At 34.1% G+C, this 24,037-nt stretch overlaps 1 protein-coding gene across 1 annotated transcript in view; it reads left to right on the plus strand.

Annotated features, from left to right (window-relative positions):
- Positions 1-2,226: 2,226 nt before the first annotated feature.
- Positions 2,227-24,037, plus strand: part of LOC113041613 (collagen alpha-1(XXIV) chain-like) — a 32,446-nt gene continuing 10,635 nt past the window's right edge. The window contains exons 1-23 of the mRNA XM_026200244.1: positions 2,227-2,331; positions 2,468-2,521; positions 3,187-3,241; positions 3,355-3,408; positions 7,440-7,493; positions 7,721-7,765; positions 7,873-7,917; positions 10,321-10,374; positions 11,623-11,676; positions 12,020-12,073; positions 12,325-12,378; positions 12,812-12,865; positions 13,637-13,744; positions 13,908-13,961; positions 14,266-14,373; positions 15,020-15,073; positions 15,329-15,382; positions 15,493-15,549; positions 15,686-15,739; positions 15,997-16,050; positions 16,463-16,516; positions 19,161-19,214; positions 19,350-19,457. Of these exons, the coding sequence (XP_026056029.1) occupies positions 12,331-12,378; positions 12,812-12,865; positions 13,637-13,744; positions 13,908-13,961; positions 14,266-14,373; positions 15,020-15,073; positions 15,329-15,382; positions 15,493-15,549; positions 15,686-15,739; positions 15,997-16,050; positions 16,463-16,516; positions 19,161-19,214; positions 19,350-19,457 (861 nt within the window). The 5' untranslated portion in view covers positions 2,227-2,331; positions 2,468-2,521; positions 3,187-3,241; ... (6 more) ...; positions 12,020-12,073; positions 12,325-12,330. The remainder of the gene's footprint in view (positions 2,332-2,467; positions 2,522-3,186; positions 3,242-3,354; positions 3,409-7,439; positions 7,494-7,720; positions 7,766-7,872; positions 7,918-10,320; positions 10,375-11,622; positions 11,677-12,019; positions 12,074-12,324; positions 12,379-12,811; positions 12,866-13,636; positions 13,745-13,907; positions 13,962-14,265; positions 14,374-15,019; positions 15,074-15,328; positions 15,383-15,492; positions 15,550-15,685; positions 15,740-15,996; positions 16,051-16,462; positions 16,517-19,160; positions 19,215-19,349; positions 19,458-24,037) is intronic.

Raw genomic sequence — 24,037 nt, forward strand, 5'->3', positions numbered from 1 at the left:
TTCATCTTCATCCCCTAGACGGCAGCGGAACATGGATTTCAGATAGTGTTAGGATTGATTTAAAGCTAAAATCATTCAGCAAGCATTTCCTCTGAGGACTCAAAGTAACAAAATAGTTTCGGTGTAATCGAAAAGTAGCTGCTGATGATGTAGGTGATTTTATATGGCTTTTGACGTGTCTTGAGTGTTTTTAGCTGCTGATTATCCATCCTTTGAGGTTCGGATGACACATTTTGATGTAGTGACTGTTACAGCAGATTAATCTACTACTGGCTGTCGCTCGGCTTTTCCAGGAAAATATGGAGAGCCTCGTCAATCCCAAAATGCACTTTGTATATCTCCCGAAGAACATCTGTGACGTCTGGCATGCTTTCAGAAAGCTCATTATTTTATTTATTGGCTCTCCAGAATCCAGTTCTTATGTAATCTCTCCATATTCTCGGTCTCGGATGTATATATATATATATATATAATGAATTTAGACAGCAGCTCAGATCATTTAATCTTGGAGGAGTTTCATGAGAAATTAGCCTTTGATTGCCGATTTTGACATACTTGCAAATCTGACCACAATTTGAGACATTTTTCAACATTTTCTGATATTTTGTAATTCTAGAGGAGGTTTGTGAGATTGCTGTGCTAAAAATGATATATATGCTCATAAATATATACTGTAAATAAACAATAAAATAGATACCACAGTTCAAACGGTTTTTTTTTTAAAGAAATTAATACTTTTATTCAGCAAGGATGCATTTAATTCATCAAAAGTGACAGTAAAGACGTATAATTTTACTAAAGATTCAAATAAATGCTGCTCTTTTGAACTTTAATTTAAAAAAATCATAGATTTCCACCGAAATATGATGCAGAAAAAACTATAGTAGTAGAATGTGGCTATGAAGACTGGTTTAATGGCTGATGAAAATTTGTACAATATATTCAAATAGAAAACAGTTATTTTAAATTATAATAATATTTTATAATTTTCTACTATTTTACTGTATTTTTAAATACATGTATATGTAAAAAAATGTATGATGTTATTAATTAATCTTCATCAATTTATTAACACTTTGCCTCCTTACCTTACAATAATGTTTCTTTGTTTTAGAATTTAAAACATGGGGAATGACTTGCATGAAACATTGACATGGAAACATTTTTAGGAGCTTTAGTCAGACAAGGCCAAAGATATCTGATGTAATGATAGTTCTGTGACAAATGAACTGTCAGAGGGACATTGAATGCTTCGGAAATTTCCCTGGGCAGAAGGTGCATGCTGGGAATCATCCCAAAAACGTACTTGTACTGTACCAACTTACATGGAAGCGATGGAAAATCCTGTACAGGAGTGTGATGTTCCACGTCTGTGATGATTTATGAGTTCTGGGAGTGTACAGTAAATCCACATTGAGTTCATTGTGTTTAGTGCGCCACTGGAAACAGAGCTTTATTTAATCCTTGCTGTCATAACACATCGATCTGTTAACAACGAGATGGATCCCGAGCAGGTTTAGCATGTTAGTAAATGACCCGCTGTGAATCATTACAGATCATTACAGTCAGTGTGTGAAGATGCAGGACGGTCTCAAAGAGACAGTTCACCCCAAAATGAGAATTTAGTCATCATTAACTTTCTTCCGTTCAGTTCATTTAAAATATCACTCTCCAAAAATGGCAAAAAATACTATAAAAACATCATGGCATTCATCCATCAGCCTCATAATTTCCAGTCATATGATGCAAATCTCAGTTGCACTTGTATTTAATTACAAAATGGCATCTTTAGATGTGCCGTTACTTTTTTAATGTTCATTGGTTTACAATGCATTTTTTTTATGTGAATTTATGCCTATGAGAAGTGTTAAAAGATTTAATGCAATTCAATTTGATTCAATTCAAGTTTATTTGTATAGCGCTTTTTACAATACAATCGTTACAAAGCAACTTTACAGAAAATTGTTTCTACAATATTTAGTAGTAGCTAAATATAGTCAATACTCAAATCTGTCATATGGATTATAATACAGTGCATTATATTATATTATATTATATTCACACATCCATTTACTCTTCCTAATTCTTCAGTTCTTGTCTGAACACTTTCCAAAATGTTACATGAGGAATGTGTGTGTGTGTGTGTGTGTGTGTGTGTGTGTGTGTGTGTGTGTGTGTGTGTGTGTGTGTGTGTGTGTGTGTGTGCGTGCGTGCGTGCGTGTGTGTGTGTGCGTGTGTGTGTGTGTGTTTAACCAGCTCTTGTTCTGTGTTGTTCAGGGTCCGGCGGGACTGATAGGAATAACCGGAGTTAGCGGACAACCTGGAGAAAAGGTAAAACTAAGACAGGGTCTGTATCTTAAATCACTCAAGCGTCATGATCCACATTTATTCTGTTACTTAATTTCTGGTTAAAAATCTTTCGACAGTTTTCAGCGAAACCTGATTTTAGTTCTTATTTATTTTTCAGGGTGATCGAGGTCCTCCTGGTCCTTTGGGTCCTCCAGGAGAGAAAGGTTCAACAGTAAGAACTAATGTCACATTAGCAAACATACATTCAAATGCATTGCACTGCAAAAAATGATCTACTTACTGATTATTTGTGTCTTGTTTTTCAGCAAAAACATCTAAACATTCTTAAATTAAGATAGATTTACTTGAGAAGCCAAATAACATAAGATTTGAAGACTTATTTCAAAAGGGGGGAAAAAGATTTAAATAAAGTGTTTATGCTTAAAAATATATCTATATTTTTTTTACTTACCAGATCATTCTTAAATCATTCTTAAATCTCTGAATTCTTTGTAACAGTAGTAAAAAAATTTAATAAAATAAAAAACCTATCATACTCCAATACATAATTGTTCACAATCATACACATTATGAGAGTGTTTAAAATTTTGATCTGAAAAATAAAAAAAGAGGTAAATATAAGGAAGAACATCATTAATAATGATAAATTATATTTTGGCTCTTTAATGTAACACCAGCAGAACGAATTGTTTCTTGTATGTAAATTGTTGTGTGATGCCAAAACATGTGTAAAATATTTGAAAACACATTTAGAATATATTTCTGTATAAATAATTTATAAAACTCGGTTAGTCCAATCTGAATATGTGCACTAGTTAGTTGGGTCACTGGTTAGTGTGTTTATGGTGTTAACCGTGTGTCTCTTGTCTGTTGAAGGGGTATCCGGGTCTTCCAGGAGGTCCTGGGGGATTTCGGCCCGCAAGGTTCACCAGTATGTTTACCCATGATCCTCTGCGGTTTGAAACACAAATTTTAGAGTGAAAGATTGAGGTTTGGAGTAACTTTCCACTTAGCTGACATTTTACTTTATCTCTTTGTCTCAAGGGTCCACAAGGGCCGAGAGGAGCAGCAGGCATTTCCGGGCCGAAAGGAAGAAGGGTAAGATGACTAGTGAAAGAAATCGTATTTTTTGTTTAGCTAAAGATGTCAAAGCGGATAGAACAAAGCAAACTGGAATCTGAACTGAAGTAGAGAGATTCGATTGGTGGAAACTTTAGTGGTCGACCGATATATCGGCCGATATTTGCATTTTTTAAATATCGGCATCGGCTGATACAATTATTATAATGATTGCTTTTATATTATGCCGATAAATAACAGAAAGCCAATCATTATAATGCTTTCTTGTTTGCCGTCAGCATTAAGCAAATGCGCATTTTATAATTTAAACTAATCTTTGAATGACTAATGAATATTTAATTTCACAAACCTTGCAAACTTAGCCGAATCCAGCTGTGAGATCTTCTGAAGTGTGTGTGTTTATCCGGCATGATCACATGTTCTCTTAGGACGGTCAGTCTGTGTGAATTGAATGCTTTAAACTTTAAACTTTTGATTTCAAATTATACTGCGTTTATGAGTTTGCCCAGTGTCATATTCATTTTATCTTCACTGTGTGCTGTATGTAAAATGAGGCTTTATTTGAAAAATATTTTTCCCATTGCACACAAACTTCCCAGAATACTGATTGCCATGTTGATTACTGTGTTTACTTCCATTTTATAATGTTTATTCAATATTTATTTATCTGTGAAAAATACCTTGTCATCTAAAGTATAAGTATGTTTATTTTACACATTTATGTTTTAATCCATTGCCAAATGATTTCAAATTTCTTAAATATTAATAATAATATATATATATATATATATTAATCATATCGGCTTTATATCGGCTATCGGCCCTCTGCTTTCCAAGATATCGGCATCAGCTGTCAAAAAACACATATCGGGTTGACCATTAGAAACCTTTGATTGACAGTAAAAATATAAGTTCATTTGGATGATTGTTACCAATAAATAACTAGGTATTTCAACTCTGATTTTTTATTTCAGCTGAAGAAATTATCATTTAATATTTATTTTTTTGATGTAAAGAAAATTCTGCATTTTTTACTATTGGTTAAACAGGCAGTGGGCGGAGTCACACAGACCAAAATAGGGACAGACATTCTGACTCTGAATGCACATTTTCAAAGAGAATAACTGACGGTAGCATAGTTTTTCAGATAAACATTTTAACTTAGCATATTTCCTACATTTCTACAAAAATATTATGGGATTTTTATGCATAGAGTCAAAAACTTGCAGCACCTTTAAAGCTGCAGTAGGGAACTTTTGTAAAAAAATATTTTTTACATATTTATTAAACCTGTCATTATGTCCTGACAGCAGAATATGAGACAGATAATCTGTGTAAAAATCAAGCTCCTCTGGCTCCTCCCAGTGGTCCTATTGCCAAGAAACAACCAATCAGAGCTGTGGTCCGTAACTTTGTTTGTGTTGAAAATGTAGAAAAATGTATATAATAAGCGAGTACACCATGGATCCATTTTCCAAACCGTGTTTTCAGCTTGTCCTGAATCACTAGGGTGCACCTATAATAAGTGTTTATATTCGGACTATTTTAGATTGCTTCGGGGGTACCGCGGCGGAGTAACCCAGTACCTTTGTGATTCTTCATAGACATAAACAGAGAGTAGTAGTTCCGGTTACGATGTTCTTCCACAAGACGCAAGCAGTTCTATTCATTAACTGCTAGAGCGTAATATTGTGTTTCTGTTTAGATATACTTTATAACAATTCATTTTTGAAAATTATTTCACAGTGCAAAAAAAAAAGAAAAAAGTAATAATCCTAAAAATGCATAAAGTGCCCAGAAAGATTGAAAGGTTAATTATTTTGGTTGACATGCATGCAAGCTCAAAAAACACTTTTATTATCTTTTAATATGCATTTATTTTTGACCTCCCAAACGATTAGTTTAATGATTTGTGACACTAATCTGCGGTGATTGGTCTGATTGGATCATGTCTGTAATGCCTGATAAAGCAGTGTTTGTGAGTGCAGTGCTGCTTAGTTTACAGTTTTACCAGTGAAACTATTGTTTTACTGATCCAAAAGCGCCACCTAGTGGTAAAGAATGAATTTGTATTTTGTAAGTGAATGGTGTTTCTAGATAAAGTGGTCAAAACGAATATTACAGTCACCACTGACAGTCTTTATTTCACACTTATTTGAGAAACGATTTGTACTGAATCCAAGACATAACAAGTTTAATTCAATGTGTTACTTGGCGTCACTACATTTGTTTTCAGTGTATCTAAGTTTTTAGTTTTAGTTTATTTAGTTTTTTTATCTATATTATTTGTATTTTTCCATTTTATTTGGATTAAGCTGGAAGAATGACTTTTTTTAGGCATTTATTATGTTGAATGTATGTAACAAAAAGTAACCATTTTAAAAGTACAGTAGCAGAACCAGCTGGTTTAATTAATAACCGGTCACCGTGAGGGTAAATGCTTGCAGGAAAGCTTGACTATCGTAATAAATGACAGAGAGAAAGAGCATGTTTGACGTGAGTCCTAATGACACAGGATGAAGTCTGATGAAAAGAGGTTTGAGCTTCACGCCAAACTCTGCAATTAAGAGAACGTTCCCCTCCGTTCTGTTTATATAAAACAGTGCAGATCTGATTTTAATGATGGTGAGAACGGGAGACTTTAAACCCCCTTGTGAAAACATGACAGACAGATCACTTACACATCCTGAACAGAGCGTGGAGAGTCTCCGTTCATCAGCCCAAAGTCAACAGACGAGACTCTCTGGCTCTGTGCTTCTGCTCCTAAACTCAGTCTGCACCTGTAGACACCCTTAAAAGCCTGTTCCCAATACAGTGGCTGCTGAATCCCTTATTATGAGTTAATACTAAGGCAGCATTGTGTTTAATCTGAGAATGCATCGCAAGAAGCTTATTTTGTCCCAAGATTGTGGACAAAATAAGAGAAATGCTGTTATAAAAATCCCTTTTACAATCCCATATACGTATAAATCATCCAATACTGACACATATAGATTAAACTGAATTGTATAATGATGTGTAATATTTGTAGGTAGGCATGTATACTATTGTAAGTATATTATTTATGTACCATAAATCATGTTCGTTTACATTTTAATTTTAGTGTAATTTAAAAAAAATTTTTTTTTAATTGTGTTGTTAAAATGTAAAAATAGCTTTTAAGATTTATTTTTGCATTTTTGTTTTAGTTACTGTATTAGGTGCTTATGTCATTTTTATTGGTTTTTAAATTTTTTTAACTTTAATTTATTTTTATTTTAAGTTGAATTTCTGCAATTAAGTTGAAAAAGTTTTAGTAATGTTGCTTTGTGCTTATGTAATTTTTACTATTTTTGTTTAAAATTTTCATTTTATTTTATTTTTCATTTTATTTTATTTTAGTAAAATTGGTTAACTTAATTTAGATCGTTGCCATATTTTGAAAAAAAGGTTTTTTTTTTTTTTACGTTGCTGTAAGTTTTGATGTTATGTTTAATAATACAATTAAGTTATAATTTCAAAAATTGTTACTCTACATTTTGGTGATATATGTTTAGCATTTAATTCATATTTTATATTTAATTTTTCTGATTTATTTTACTTTGTCAATTAATAAAAATGTATTTTTATTAGTTTTAGTTTCAGTTCACAATAACAATGCTAACTTATAAACATCACATATTAGGAACATCCTGACACCAGACTATTATAATCAATAGTGAGTTGCATCTGTTGCTTACAGGAAGTGATCTATAAAGTGTGTTCCTATAAGTAATGACTACTGAGGTTGTGTGTAAGTTATGCTTTCTGTGTATAGACAGAAGACAACAGACAGCGAAGCAGCGCTCCTACAAATCTATTTAATTCTTATATATCAACAAAATCAAACAAACATTTTTAATGTTCGGATCAATCTTCTGGAATTGTCTGCAAGTTAGTGCATATTCAGTTAAAAATTGCATTGCATCAATTGCACATTTAAACACTTTCGTGCAATTCTTCATGTAATCAATCAACTATCTATTAGTTAAATTTTTAGCATGTGGACCTCTTGTGTTTTTTTCTTTTAGGGCCCCAGGGGACCTGACGGCCCTCCAGGAGAGCCGGGCCCTGAGGGGGTAAAGGTAAAGACCCCAAACATTCACACACACAGAGAATTATAGAGGCTTGTTGTAAAAGTTAAAACATTGCGATGGCATTTATGTCTCTTTGCCGTATACCAACTTCCTGTTTCAGGAGGAAATAGATCACACAGGATAGAAAACTGAACTTTAATGGTGCTTTCCACACCACTGCAAAACCCAGAACAATCCCGTCAACAATCACAAAAACACATGCTTTTGTTTCGCAGGGTGAAAAGGGATTGGCAGGGAAGAACGGAGCTCCTGGATTCATCGTAAGCAACTCTGAACACTTAAACATTGATCAAAATTAAAAACTTGAGATGCCTTCATATGGAAAGGCTGTTCATCTGTGTGTGTGTGTGTGTGTGTGTGTTTGCAGGGTAAAGCTGGAGCTCCAGGGAAGAGAGGAGCAGCAGGAGCGCCTGTAAGTCTCATTCTAGCAGCTTTATTTAAAAACACTTCATATTGTAACATACTTTATTTAAATAAAATATATGCATTTAGCAGACAATGACTTCCGTTGCATTTAGGCTAACAATTTTCCTCCTAACATGTGTTCCCTGGGATTCGAACCCCTAACCTTGCGCTTGAGAACACAATGCTCTACCACTTGAGCTACAGGAAAGAATCAAACTAATTGCATGAAAATATGTTTCCAAAATTAGTGTTATTTTTGTTTTAACAAATACTATTGTTTTCTTTTAATACTTGAGTATTAAAATAATCGCTATGAGTAAGTCAGATATAGCTAAAATACTATTATTGTTGTTTAAATAATTTTTATTGTTTTTTAATTTTCTAATATATTGAAATAATCATAGTAAAATACAATGTTTTGCTAAAATGCTATGATTGTTGTTTACTCAAGTGTTTGAAAAGAATAAAATTTTGTCGAAAAATATTACATAAGTAGTGTAAATTTACTTTTAAAACCCGAAAGTATTACAATAAATGCATTACATTATGTAGCTAAAAATAACATTATTTTAGTTTAAATTAGTAATGGTGATTTCTTTTAATACTATTTTTTTTTATTATATTGAAATAGTAAAATGTGTTGCCAAAAATACTATTTAAAAATAAAATACTGCTATTTAATACAATTTTATTTTAGTACTTAGATGAATAAAATTAAAGAAATGCACAAAATGGTATCAAAATTATTCAAACAATTGTAAAATTGAGTCTCCTTATGATTCTCATCCCTATTTATCTCATAAATAGAAGGATGTTGAGATATCTCTGGTCTGAAACCACTGTGTTTTCCTGTAATAAAGTGTGTGTGTGTGTGTGTGTGTGTGTGTGTGTGTGCGTGTGTGTGTGTGTGTGTGTGTGTGTGTGTGTGTGTCTAAGGAGGGTGTAATGCTCTCGAGCTCATAGTGTCCTCTTGTGGCTGATAGTGAATATGTAGTTTTCAAAAAGTTTAGGGTCTGGAAGATTTTTTTGTTTGTTTAAAAAAATTAAAATTATCTCTACTGCTCACTATGTCTGCATTTATTTGATAAAAAAAAAACTGTAATATTGTGAAATGTAGTTACAATTCAAAATAACCATTCTCTATCTTAATATATATGTATTCCTGTTGTGGAGTTAAACATAAAAAAACATAAATAAATACAAAAAATTATATATGAGCGAAATATGTTGCCAAAACAAATTTTTTACTTAAATTCTGTGAAAACGAATATATTATGAACGCTATTTAATTCTATACTCGAAGGTATTAAAATAATACAAACATTTAATAATATGTTGATATGTTAATATGTACAATATTATTATTGTTGTTAAAATCAATACTATTATCAAATTAAAATGGTCAAAATGTTGCCAAAATATTTTTGTTTAGTTCAAATACACACTATTATTTTAATAACCAAAAGTATTAACATAATTTTTTTGAAATACAAAAAATAGATAGTTTTATTTAAATAAATATTATATTTTAATGCTCAGTTATTAAAATTATTTTATTAAAATGCTAAAATGTGTTTGTTTAAATAAATACTATTATTTTATTTTGATACTCAGACATATTAAAGAATGATATTAAAATGCAAAATGTGTTGCTAAAAATATTGTTTTATTTTAAATAAACACTGTTATATTGTAATATTCAAAACTTTAAAACTAGTCGATTATAAACCAGGTTCATGCCTTAAAATACTCCCTGAGTGGATTTATCATGATGTGTTTTTTTTATTTTTATGAAGCCCATGAAGTGAAGGTATAGTTGAGAGGGACACATATGGAAGTGTTTATGACCGTTATTAATGCATCTTTGTGGAAGTCATATTTACTGATGGAAAATGAAGTGCACTTAAAAGTAAAAATAAAAATGCATCTGGTGTCTCTGTTGTGAGAACAGTGAGATTTACTAAAACATAAAATGTGTTTATTAAATTGCTAATAACTGCGTGTTTGGACAACAGCTTGTGGCGTCTGAGCACCTGTGTTAATATTTGTGTTCCCACACTGCTCAGATTTTACTCTTTCATAGCTAATATACAGTAGGTGTCATTTAAGTATTAATTTTTCTTCTAAAACACCTTTGGAAATATCAAAACACTCAAATGAGTCAGTGGTTTGTCTTGGCAGTATTAGTTCAGAGCTGTAAAGTGAATGTGGAAAGCAGCTCCGAACATGATATAAGAGAGATCTCAGTTGTGGTATTTCTGATCTGTTTTTAAACGGAATAATGTGTAATCTGATATTATGATGTCTGAACATGTGTGTGAATCATGTTGTGTGTGTGTGTGTGTGTGTGTGTGTGTGTGTGTGTGTGTGTGTGTGTGTGTGTGTGTGTGTGTGTGTGTGTGTGTTGCAGGGTAAAGCAGGTCCTCCCGGGAGCACAGGTGAAAGAGGTGGTCCAGGTGAACCTGTGAGTGTTACTCAAACGAGCCTCCGTTACAGAAATAGAGCTGTTCTTATGTAGAAAATTAAAAAGACTTAAGCATGATTCAGCTTTATAACAGCACATATAGTGCCAGGGTTAGTGTTAGTTTAGCATTATTTATTTATTTTATAGTAGTATGCTATATAATATATATCATGGAATTTGTGTGCGTGTGTGTGTGATTTGTAATTTAATCATTTTTATATTTTCAATTTTCTTTTCTTAGTTTAAGTTTTAGTAATTTTGTTGAGAACTTTTATTAATTTTAAATGTTTTTTTCTCTGTTTTTTTTTCCAAACATAAATCACACAAACACACACACACACACACACACATATATTAGCTGTATTTTAGTTGAAATTCTATTTTACTCATCTTATTTTTTATTTTGTAGAATATGTTGTCGTTTTCATTATATTTAAACATTTCTATGTAGCTTTGATTTTATTTCATATTTATTTTAAGTAATTTTAGTGCTTACACTTCTAATTATCATTCATTTTTAATGTTTACATTTTATTTCAGCTTTATTTCCATTAACAAAAAAACATTTTTAGTAGTTTCAGCCTTTAGTTTAAACGATAACAATGTGATTAAGTTAACTGCATGTCATGTTTAAATAAAACACGGTTTTGGACTGCAATAAGCATGACTCTGTGTATGTAAATAAGTCAAAATAAAGATGCATCAACTGCATCATCTGAAGCATACATGTTTGCACTGCACATTGTGTTCATATGGCCGGAAATGTGCTTAAACTTGAGAAATGTGCTGTGTATAGTCTCAGCGAGCATGCATGACGTGACTCGGTGATGCATCTTTTTTGTGCAACACATGTAAGTAATGATGTGAAGCCCTGAGAGGGTTTGTGAGGCGTTTCACATTGAGTCATTACGTCTAAACCTAATCAGCACTCTCCTGTCAGCAGAAGGATTTGACCTCCGTCTGTTTCCAGTCTTTGAAGCCATGTGCATCTCACTGTCCTTGTGTTGACACACGCTCATGCACACATTTAAACATGAATCCACACTTTTATGCTGTTCACGTGTGCATTAAAACATACACAGTGAAATTCATCTCTAGCCAGCCCTAACTGAAAGATCTCTTCACATTCTGCGCCAAGAGCAATTCTTGTTAATCTCGTTTATAATATCAAATCAAGACCGTTTATGGGAAAAGTGTTTGAACTGTGCATGACTTCATATTTATTTCATGTTCATTTGATTTGTTTAGGGCTCCAGAGGCCCTCCGGGGGACCCGGGACCAGATGGAGAGCAAGGTCATGAGGTACTTCCTCGTTCCTGAATTTTTGTGTGCAATGGATTTCTTCTGTGTTCAATTATGCAAAAACATGCAACTTAAATAAGGGATAATTCGGTACAGTGCAGAGTTATATAATACTGAATTCAATATAGATGACATAATAGGCACACGAAGGAGTGTAAAACAACACTGTGCACAGCAGAACCGTTAATAAAAGCACATTTTAATCATTTAGTAAATTAATTATGTTGCACGTTATTTAATTGAGCATTATTCCTGTGTTTAGAGCTAGATATAGGAGTGCACGTGTTATGTTGACTTCTTGTTCTCATCTGCTGGTGTTTTTCCCTCTTTTGTGCATGCACAGGGACCTCAAGGACCTGAAGGAGAGCAGGGGCCTGTGGGTGAACCTGGAATCAAGGTGAGGCGAAACCCGGTAAAGCCTGACGTGAAACGATAGACAGAAAGGGAAATTGAAATGGAACAGATGACTGAAACGTAAAATTAAAATAATAAAATACATTTTGACCATATTTCTAATGCAGAATGTCCAAGCTGCTGTTTGCATTGAAATGCAATGGAAATGGATTATTTCTACAGACAAGCTCCAATAATAACAGTATTAAAGCAAGAACTGCTGGCATTTGCAACTGTCTTTCTGTCTTTTTCCAGGGTGAAATGGGGCCTGTCGGAGAGGAGGGTGATGTGGGCCAACCGGGCATCAGAGTGAGCAAAGCAACCTCATTCTCTCTCCAAAACATGAGAGTGAACGTGATCCATCAGTGCAGATTCATTGCTTTAACTGACGTGATCCAACAGTGTCAATAATCTGACAGAAGACCCTCGGGCTCACACACACTGGACGCCTTTGTCTATGGTTGCTCCATTATTCTAGCAATTCTCTGTGTTTGTTATTGGACATTATGACTCTGGGAGCAGCGTCCTACCCGAGGGAATCTCATGAAACCTGTCATGCATTCTTCCGGCTCATATTTCACCCCTTGCTAATAGATATGTTGAGTTATTAATACAAATAAAAATGTCTGTAACAGTTAATTGGAAAAACAAATAAGCACATTTCTGCAACAGTTTAATTTGGCTTTTGGGATGAATCCCATGAAGATTTTTTCCTGGTCTTACATGTTACTGTTTGTTTAAGGGTCCTCCAGGGCCATCTGGAGAGGACGGGCATCAAGGGAAGGACGGACCAAAGGTGACACTGCAGATTACATTTTTTTTTACGTGCATTTGCATTTACATTGATGCATTCATCCAAAATGACTTGCATTGCATTATAACATATTATCATGCATTTCCTGGGAATCAGACCCATGATCAAGCATTGCTAGCAGCATGCTTTTATCATTTGAGTGGCATGAATGCTTTTACAAGTTCAACTGATTTTTATTTTTTAATAAAATTAAGCATTTTAAAATTCTTACTTCAGTTTTTAATACAATTTTTGTATTTAATTTTCTATTTGATCTATTTTAGAGAATGATGAGCAATGCATAATGTGTTGTTGCACAAACCTGTTGCCTCATAAAACATTTTATGGCAGTGTTTACCACTATTCTGTCAAAATTGATTTATCAGAGTTATATAAATAACTAAATATAACATAGTTTATTGGAGTACATTTTACACGAAAATGCTATGTGTTTTTTCTATTTGAAAGTTTCATGTTTAATTCAATGTTACTTGTCGTTTCTTTGAAAGGTCTCACTCAGAAGTTGCTAGTAAATTTCATGAATATTTACAAAAAAGTAAATCCTTCAAATGTTTTCCGTTCATTCTACACCAACAGTACACAAGTTGTGTAAAAACTGTTTGCGGTGATTATTTTCTTTGGTTGGCCTAGAATACACTTACATGTGTACATTTTGGGTTTTATTGACCATATTTTGTTGATTACCAAAACCCACACATTTGTTGAAAAAAAAATCTAATTTAAGGTTTGTTTTTATTCTGTTATAACTCTCAGGGTGAGCCAGGCAATCATGGACCAATGGGAGAAGCCGGAGAAAGAGGCGAGATTGGTGACTTTGGCCCAATAGGACCTCCTGGAGATTTTGGGAAAAAGGGCTTCCCGGTGAGTGATGAAAGTGATGGAGTGTGTCTAATCTGCATTTGTCATTTTGTTGTGTATAGTGGACAAAATGTATTTTGAGATTAAATTTGATGATGATGATGATGATTTTGAGCATGAAATTTATTCTGATAATGTGAAGTTAAGGCAGATGTTTCTTCTTCAGGGACCTGAGGGCAAACAGGGTCTGCCGGGTAACCGAGGACGTCCAGGAAAAAAAGTAACCACAACTTGTAGATAAAAAAAATTATGGCAACTAATTTGAATTAAATTGCATTCAAACAATAATTGGGACCATTTATTTTGAATTGCACAAAGATGGAAACAGTAGTCTTTACAGACTATTGTGCAAAAAAAAAAGGACCTAGAATAGAGCCCTGTGGAACTCTTTTTCACTTTGGTTTGTTTGGGATGCATTCTGCTCTGTATTTTCACAATACAGTCTCTTTTCTCCATGTCATTCTCACTTGTAAACAACTCAAACCAGTCCTGCTCATTGATATTTACATCTTACACTTTGATAGGGTGAAAAAGGGCCACCAGGTCACTTGGGAGAAATGGGTTCATCTGGCGAAATCGGACAGACGGGGGAGAGAGGACTCAAAGGTGCTCGTGGGACCAGAGGACCTGCAGTAAGTGTGCTTTCTCCTTTCACACACCCCTTCACACTTTCTGATTGTTGAGAAATAGCTGTGCTAATCCCAAAGATGATTAAGTAACTTAATCCCCATGAATTTATTAATAATAGGAAATTTGTATTGTTGAGTAAGAAGACTCTGGGATTGAGTTTTATCCTCAAAGTTGCTGCTTTTACAGGTTGAGTTAAGGCAGGTGTAAACATCTGCAGTATTTGGAATTGAACCAAAGCTTTTTGATGGGATTTACACTAATGCTAGGGACTAATATGCTTTTCTTGTACAATGGAGTTAAGCGCTTGCTAAGTTGATGGTTTTAGGCCGGATTTTATAAGCAGAGAAAATATCTGGGATTGTTTTATTTTGTCCCTGCTTTTCCCTCATAGTTTAACGACATCATTGAAACGTAAAAACAAGTGTAGCTGGGGAAACTTAGCGTCTTGTTTTCATAAGCAAATGGTTTTCCGAGAAGTCATAATGGGATGAGCAGCAGGAGTCATTTTTTTAAGACTCCATCCAAATATGTGTTTTTAAGCTCAGGAAACTCAGGTTATTTTTAGCAGATTATTTGTTGAGGTAAGATGAGTATTCCACAAAAAAACAAGCTAACGTACATGTGTGTGTTTTGTTCATTACCTGTCAGGGTCGACCAGGAGCTATGGGACCTCAGGGAGAACCAGGACTTCAAGGTTTCACAGTGAGTTTCATGACTACAAATATATTTACTTATGAATGCTTACAAAATCACACTCACATTTGCAGAAAGTTTTGGGAGTGATTTGTGTGTGTGTGTGTTAACGTAGACCGACGTCTACATGATTATCGATTAAAGATATAAAAACCTTAAAATATCTGCCGTTTATTCGGCCCAGGCCATCTATCAACATTCATTACTTTGGATTAGACAAGGAAATTGTCTATTGTTATCTTCACTGTTTTTCTTTAACTATAGGGTCACACTGGTAAGCAAGGTCCAGCAGGCCCCCCGGGACCAAAGGGAGAAAAGGTTATTCAGCATATTCTTATATTTTAAATGATAATCTCAGTCTAAATGCCATATATATAATACTTAAAATCTGTAAAATATAGGTTTGACTGATTATGTGTGTTTTTCAGGGTTACCCAGGAGAAGACAGTAAAATGGCAGGACCGCCCGGGCCCTTAGGTGAACCAGTAGGTCTTAATTTCCTTTAACTTCCTGTTTTTGTCCAACACCTGGACTGAAATCAGTAAATTAAGAGATGGTGACATTTACATCACTTCATTGAAGAAATAAGACAACATATAATTTTTTTGTGTGTGTGTATAGGGCGCTCCAGGAGAGAAGGGTGAACGTGGGGAACCAGGAGATGAAGGATATCAGGTTAGTGTCTCTTTAAAAAGGAAATTCATGCTTTGTAAAAAGCATTCCTCCTTTACTAGCTACCTTAACTATTACTGGTTTTGCTCTTTTGCTGATTGTTCTTCAGATGATTTCCTTACAGTTGATCTAGACTGAGCTGGTCTGGATCCTGCAGCGGTGCAGACCTGTTTTCATCACTAACAGTCATTTTCAACACTCGCATCCATCAACACTGCAGTAATGTGTGTGTGTGTGTGTGTGTGTGTGTGTGTGTTTAGGGTCATGCTGGTGTCACAGGTGCCCGTGGAGCGATCGGTCAGCAGGGATCTCCTGTAAGTCTGATGTGGGACCAACACTGCAGCTCTGATCCAAAACTGCCGCTGTCCACCTACATAGACAGCAGTCAGTGCATCATTCTAACAGTGCACTGGAAATCCAGCTTACTATATAGTTTGACCTTTAAATGTGGTATGTGTTTGATGCATGTCTTTGCATCAGAAGTTGCACCCTTTGATGCCTTAAAATGCTGTCTAGGTAGGTGGCTCACTAGGATTTGGAACTTTTTTTTTATTAATTTGCTGGAAAAATTTGACATGCCAAAGCTAATGTTTGTAGTTTTTTTGTTTGGTTAATTTTGGTCACCGGCCACACGTCTCCAGACCGGTGGGACATCATACTGAAGTGCCTTTTTGCAAAAAGGAAATTTTCAATCACAATTCACAAACGCACAATCTTTTTTTACAGGGATCTCCCGGGCTTCCTGGTGAAGAAGGACCCACAGGCGAGAAGGGAGTTCAGGTTTGTGACTAGCACACTACTTACACTATTTATGCTGTGTGTAGTTTATATACTGTGTGCAGTTTGTGTTTGTTTCTGTATGCATGAAACACCTAGGACCAGACTTACAAAAATCTTCTTAAGAAATAAGTTAAGATAAATTCCACGAAGTGCATCTTTCGAGTGAAAGCTTCCGGTATGTGTGACTACTGTATGTGGGGAAATCCCAACTTTAAGAAATTATTTATGATGATTCTTTTCGAGAATTAGAATTCTTCTTTTTTATTATTTTAATAAATTTAATTTAATAAATTATTAAGTTTTATCTTAAGAACAGTCATGAGAACATTCTTAAGAAGAATTGTGACGTGCTAAAATAACTGAATAAAAAATAAATATAACATTAAATACGTTTATGAAAAAAATTATGAATAAAAATATATATCAACAAAAACAAAAACTAATAAAAATGACAAATATAACAAAATGACTAAAACTTTAACTGAAATTAAACTGAAAATGGAAAATACAAAAAATAAAATCCTGATGAAAAAATTATGATAGTTTCTTAATCATAAAAAAATATATATTTGCAAAAATTTAAATTATGCAGAGATGTATAGTAACGAAGTAGAACTACTTCGCTACTGTACTTAAGTACTAAAAGGCAGTATCTGTACTTTACTAGAGTATTATTTTTTTCTCCTACTTCCACTTTTACTTCAGTACATATTTTCGCTGAGTTTAATACTTTTACTCCGATATTTTTTTCATGTGCTCCATCGTTACTCGTTACAATTATAAAAATGTTACGAATCATTCCATTACAAACCACTGCCAGAACTGTAGATGGCAGGTTTGATGACACTGGCACATCATTGAGCGAATCAAGCGAGACTGCGCGTGCTGACTGAACTGCTGTGAAGAGAGAAATGAACACCGAGCCGAGCCAGATAATGACTCGTTCACGAGTCAAGAACCGGTTGCATCGGTTCTCGGATGACCAGTAACGTTAGTTCTTTCTGACAGTTCGATTCAATAAACCAGTTGAAGAAAACAGTTCACCGATTCTTTTGCGCTCGATGCAATGGCGTCATAGCCGTTGACTGCACCTGGGCTAATAACATTAACACAGAATTAGTTCAGAATCAATCACCAAAAGAATCAGTTCGTTTCAGACGCTCTGTGTGTCGGTTTGCTTCACGCTAAATCACATATGCGCAGTATCATCAGCTCCTCGGTTCACGAATCGGACGCGTCTGACAGAAACGGTTCTTGACTCGTGAACGAATCATTATCTGGCTCGGCTCGGTGTTCATCTTCAGTTCTCTCTTCACAGCAGTTCAGTCAGTTTGAGTCAATGAATTACTCCGGGATATTGTTTTGTTTTAACTCAGGGGGAGTGTCAGACACATTAAACAAGTTCATCTGTGGATTAATGCGTATTGGAGACGCGAACCGTTTAAAACGATTCAGTTCGATTTGGTGAACTGTTTCAAAAAAAGATCCGGTTACATCGAATGATTCGTACGCGAACCGGATATCACAAACTGCTTTGTCTTAAAACAGACATGTAAGAGAAGACAATGCTGAATAAAGTCATAGTTTTTGCTATTTTTGGACCAAAATGTATTTTCGATGCTTCAAAAAATTCTAAATGACCCTCTGATGTCTTACGGGTTTGAAACAACATGAGGGTAAGTTATTAATGACATAATTTTGCAAATTGGGCTAACTAACCCTAGTAACCGTTTTTTGTTTACAAGAAGTTACAGTCAAAGGAATTGTGATTGTCCTTTAGGTTAATCATTTGAAATAGTAAAAACAATATGTTCAAACTTTTGACTACTTTCTTTAATAGCTACATATCACAATACTTCTACTTTTACTTTCAGTACTTGAGTAGTAAATTTTAAAATAGACTACTTGCAATACTTAAGTACAAAAAATTTTGAATACTTTAGTACTTCTACTTAAGTGTGGTGCTTAAAGAGCACTTTTACTTCTACTCAAGTCACTTTTTTGATAGAGCACTTGTACTTTTACTCAAGTATGGGTCTCTAGTACTTTATACATCTCTGAAATTATGCAATTTAATCAAACTGTCAAATATAAATATACTTAAACTGTGCTAAAATACAAAATAGCACTATGTATTTTCAAGTGGAATTAAGCATACAACATAGCAAGGTCATGTGACAACAATGTAGCATTTTTACACATTCGAAAGAAGATAAAACAGATAGCAGGAAGTCAATGGCAGGCCACCTCTGCAGTATAAAAACACGTTGTGTAACAGAGTTAATTCTGTACCTTTTGTCTGCTTTTTTCTTTTTGCAAATCCATCCTGGAAAGCTTCTGTAAACATTTGTAGAACCACATTTACCATCATAAATATCCCATTCAGATATCAGCCAGCGAACAGCATTAAAAACCGAACAGAAACAGAATCACAGCGAAAGGCCACCCAGCGTGACTTTATTATTTGTATTTCTTATGTTATCCAGAGCATTAAAGGAATTTTGCGCTCAGAGATGCTTGAATAAGAGCCGATTATAGTGATTTCTTTATCACGGCATGGAAAAGTCTTTCTTTTAATTCACTCCAATCATTTTTAGGTAACAGATTTATATAAGGGTTTTGAATAAGAGTGTGTGTGTCTTAGGGACTCGTTGGGAAGAAAGGATCCCAAGGTCCTGCCGGAGCTCCAGGTCCTGAAGTGAGTATTTTACACCACACGTCTATGTTAGCAAAAATCACTGCATAAATCAATACTAAACAATTTATATAGTTTTTTATTGTCATTAAAAAAAAGGCCTACAGAACATTTAATATTTATGTATCTGTGTTTTAGGGTCCGGTCGGTTTGCCGGGGCCCAGAGGGACAGATGGGTATCCGGGCTCCGATGGTCTTCCTGGTCTTCCTGGTTTACCGGGTCTGCCTGGATCCAAAGGCCGAGCAGTGAGTCAAGTCATCTTTATTTATATAGCACTTTTAACAAGATTGTTAAAAGCAGCTTTACAGTATTAAATGTTGGTGGACGAGGAGATACCCCCCTCACAATGTAAAGCACTTTGATTGCTTAGAAAAGCAGAAAAGCTCTATATAAATGTAATGAATTATTATTATTAGATAGGAAAATAGTGTGTCATAATAGTAAACACAAAATTTTCTTGAATTGACAGAGCAGCCATCAAGTCTTAGACAGTGTTCTAGGATTTTACATAACACCTCTGTTTATTTTTTTTGTTTGTTTGTTTCAGAATTTAGCAGTAACAAATTACTTGTCATCCAGTTTTTTATATCGACTATGCATTCTGTTAGTTTCTCAAACTGGTATGTTTCGCCTGGACACAAAGAAGTTTAGAGCTGAGTATCATCAGCATAACAGTGAAAGCTAACACTGTGTTTCCTGATGATATCTCCCAAGGATAACATGTAAATCGTGAAGAGTAACGGCCCTAGTACTGAGCCTTGAGGTACTCCATACTGCACTTGTGATCGATATGATACATCTTCATTCACTGCTAGGAATTGATGGAGTTCAGATAAGCACAATTTGAACCATCCTATTGCAACAAAGTTTTCTAGTCTATTTTAAATAATTTTGTGGTCAATAGTGTCGAATACAGCACTAAGATTCAATAGCACTAACAGAGAGAGACAACCACGATCAGATGATAAGAGCAGGTCATTTGTAACTCTAAGTTGAGCAGTCTCAGTACTATGATACGGTCTATATTCTGACTGGAAGTCCTCACATATACCATTTTTCTCTAAGAAGAAATATTATTGTAAGGATACTATCATTTCTAGTATCTTGGAAGGAAAAGGGATGTTCAAGATTGATCTGTTATTAACTACTTCTTTGGGGTCAGTGGGTGTGAAGTAACAAATACTGGGGCTGCCCCCGACTAAAGATTTTGCTTGTTGACTAGTACTCAATTTTAAGCATTAGTGGACTAATCAGACATTTATTAATAAACCATGTAAATCATAATAATGAGACTTAAATTGCCTACAAAGGCTTATAAGCTCTCAAGCACAACCATAAAGCTTGCCACAGCACCGGCAGAATAAATTATTATGAATGTGTCAGGGAAAAACAGTAAGGAGGCTGCATTAACATCGAAATAATTTATTGATACACTAGTGCTTTCTTTGTTTTCGTCTGAAGAGGGGAAGTCGGAGACACTGACTCATCATCTCCGCAGTAGTGATGCACCTTTATGCATGTTTCATACAGAATTCATAATCTGACTGTGGCGAGTGGGGCGGGGCCGAGAGGCGTGGGAACGAGGAGTGAGGCCAGGTGTAGTGATTGGAGATGAGCTACACCTGAGCCCCACCGCTAGTATCGAGTCCCACGTAGGAGATGGAAGGATATAAAACTGTAACAAACAAATCTCCATATTCATCGGGAAGAAGGAGGCGGGAACCGGCGCACAATCAAAAAGCATTTTAATAATTCATAAATAAATACAAAACGGCGCACCAGCCCCTCACGGACGACTGGTGCGCACAAATAAAAGCCAAAACATAAAATAATGTCCCAGGCCTGGTCCTCTCTCGTCCTTCACGGTCGTCGCTCCAGTTTTATATCCTTCCATCTCCTACGTGGGACTCGATACTAGCGGTGGGGCTCAGGTGTAGCTCATCTCCAATCACTACACCTGGCCTCACTCCTCGTTCCCACGCCTCTCGGCCCCGCCCCACTCGCCACACTGACAATATTTGTTTTCCATTCCGAATTGGTTCATTTGTAAGTAGACATTTCACTGTCTATAGATATGTTTTCTGTAAGTCAAGTATCAGAGTTTCACACTCAAGTTTGCAGAGACCGAGTCGGCAGAAAGCGCATCTTGTTTTGCTATCATTATTTTACAAAAGCACAATGTTTTGTTTTTATTGTGAGTGCACACAAATAAATGTAAAGTTTTTTACAGATTCAAAACATGTATTACTCTTATCTGTATGACCAAAAATGAGGGAGAATTTTAAGAGACATTGACCGCTCTGGAGCCTCCATCTGTCCTGCAGGAGAACTACTCCACAAAGAGTTGGCGCACATTTTGTCTCCGTTTTGGTCCGTTTACACTGAAACGCAACCCCTGAGTTTTCAAACCAGTTTTTGTTTTTATTTTTATATTTTCTGTTTTTAATTTCGTTCAGTTAAATTTCGAATACTTTTTTGTTTGTTTTTCAAATGCCAGTAAATACATAATTTTTTTACTTTAAATTAAAATAATTAAAAATTACAATTGAAAATTACATTTGAATTGTTTAATAATAATAATAATAATAATAATAATAATAATATATTATTATATATAATAATAATAATAATTTCAGTTTGTTTTATATATATATATATATATATATATATATATATATATATATATATATATATATATATATTGCACATAAAATGTAAAAATAAACAAATATTTTCCATTTTCCCTTGACAACTAAATTTAATAAATTTGCTATATTTTATTACCTTTTTAAAATATTTCTATATGTTTTTTATTTATTTATTTATTTATTTTGGTTTTAGTTTTAGTAATTTTAGTACTTCAACTAAACAAAAATAATTTTAAGTTTGTTAGTTTATTAGGGATTTTTTTGTGTCATTTTTGTGTGTTTTTATTTGGAGAAAACATGATTTTATTGCATTAAATTGCAGGATCTCTGCCCATTGTTTTGTTGAATGGCATGTATCATCTCTCATGTTAGCATGTTAAATTCAACCAAAACTGTATTTTTGTTTCTACTTTTCCACATTCTAGTTTTCTGCATAATTCAAATGTAAAAATATCTGGAAATAATCAAGGCTTCACAGAATCCTCTAAAAAAATCAGCACAAAGCAGCCTATTTCACCTGGATGTAAGTGAAACACTAAATGCAAGACAGAAATGAGGGCGTTTCTACAATCCAGACGTGATTTTCTGCGTGATGAACAGGAAAGTCATTGCACTTGGATGAAAGACTGTGAAGATAAATATTATTTTCTTCAGAATAATGTGTGCAAATGAATGGCTTTTAATCAAATGTTCATGTAAATCGGTCTGATTTGATGTTGATGTGATGTTCTTCACATGATTAATCTGCACTGGCTGCTTGATTCCTCTGCATCTGATGAATGGACGCTGTCCTGTAACTCATTTTGGTGGTTTTCCTCTGCTAAGCGTTCACAGATGATTGGCCCATTCAAGTGATTTTGCTGATGTGTCTTTCATTTCTCAGCCCTTTCTTCCCGTCCCGAGTGTAAACGCAGTCCATGACTCATTAGAGCCTCGTTCAGACACAGCACTGTGTTATATAACCAACAGCCAAATGACAGATGCTTTTATAACCAGCCCATTTAAAAGCAGTTTATGAGGGAATACCGTGGTACTGTGCTGAAGAGTTTATTCTGACTGATTTGCACATGTTAGATTAATAGTAATGTGCTGAAGACTCTGATATAACATGGATGGACATCTGGGAAAAATGTAATGATCAAAATAAAAAAGCATGAAAGCTCTCTCATATTTAAGGATTGCAGCTCTTCTCTGGATGTTCATCTGCTTCAACTTCATCTGATGCATCCTGGGATGCTTTTAATCTTGTAATGTTTTTTTTAATTCTTTTAATGATTTTGAAGGAGGAGCATGTGTGATTATGAGCAATTAATTATGATTTCATCTGGTTTGACTCGTGCAAGGTTTCTACAGATTTATTTATTTATTTATTTATTTATTTATTTATTTTACTAAATTAAACTAAACTAAACTAAATTCTAAATGTTGCCTGGCAAACTGACTGTAAAATAAAATAATTTTATTTGTTTAATGTAAATTAGTTCATTAAATAATACTAATAATAATAATAAGTATTGTTATTGTTATTGTTATTATTATTATTTTTTATATATAATTCATTTTTAGTCATTTTAGTACTTTAACTTAAACTAAATGAAAATTAGAAATGTTAGAAATTACAAATAAAAAATATATATAAATAAATTGAATTAAATGTATTCTAAATGTGATGTTTTTTATTATTAAATATCTTTTAAAATCTCTTTTATTGATTTTTATTTTTTATTTCATTTTTAGTAATTTTAATACCTCAACTAAACGAAATCAAATAAGTTTAAATTTTGTTATATTTCATTACTTTTTGGGATTAATTTTTATTTTAGTTTTAGTTATTTAAGTACTTCAACAAACTAAATGAAAATGATAACTGCTGTCATGACAAACTAACGCATTAATAATGATTTTAACCCATGGCCTTTAGTTGATGAACTGGAGATGCACAGTGTTGCTAGACTAGATTTAGTGACTTTTTTAGTGATCTTTTATTTGATTTCATCAGATGTCAGCTCGATTATAAATCAGATTTTTTGTGCAGATTAACATGTTGGAAGGGAGAGCTGGTAATGTGTTCTTAATGAGTCACATTTCAGTCTCTATTTCATATTCATGTCATGCAAAAACGTAAACAGGCTTGTGTAAGTATTGTTCAGTGCAAAGAAAGAAAAGAGAACCTGGTT

This window comes from Carassius auratus, chromosome 23 (genome assembly GCF_003368295.1).
Source record: "Carassius auratus strain Wakin chromosome 23, ASM336829v1, whole genome shotgun sequence".
NCBI lineage: Eukaryota > Metazoa > Chordata > Actinopteri > Cypriniformes > Cyprinidae > Carassius > Carassius auratus.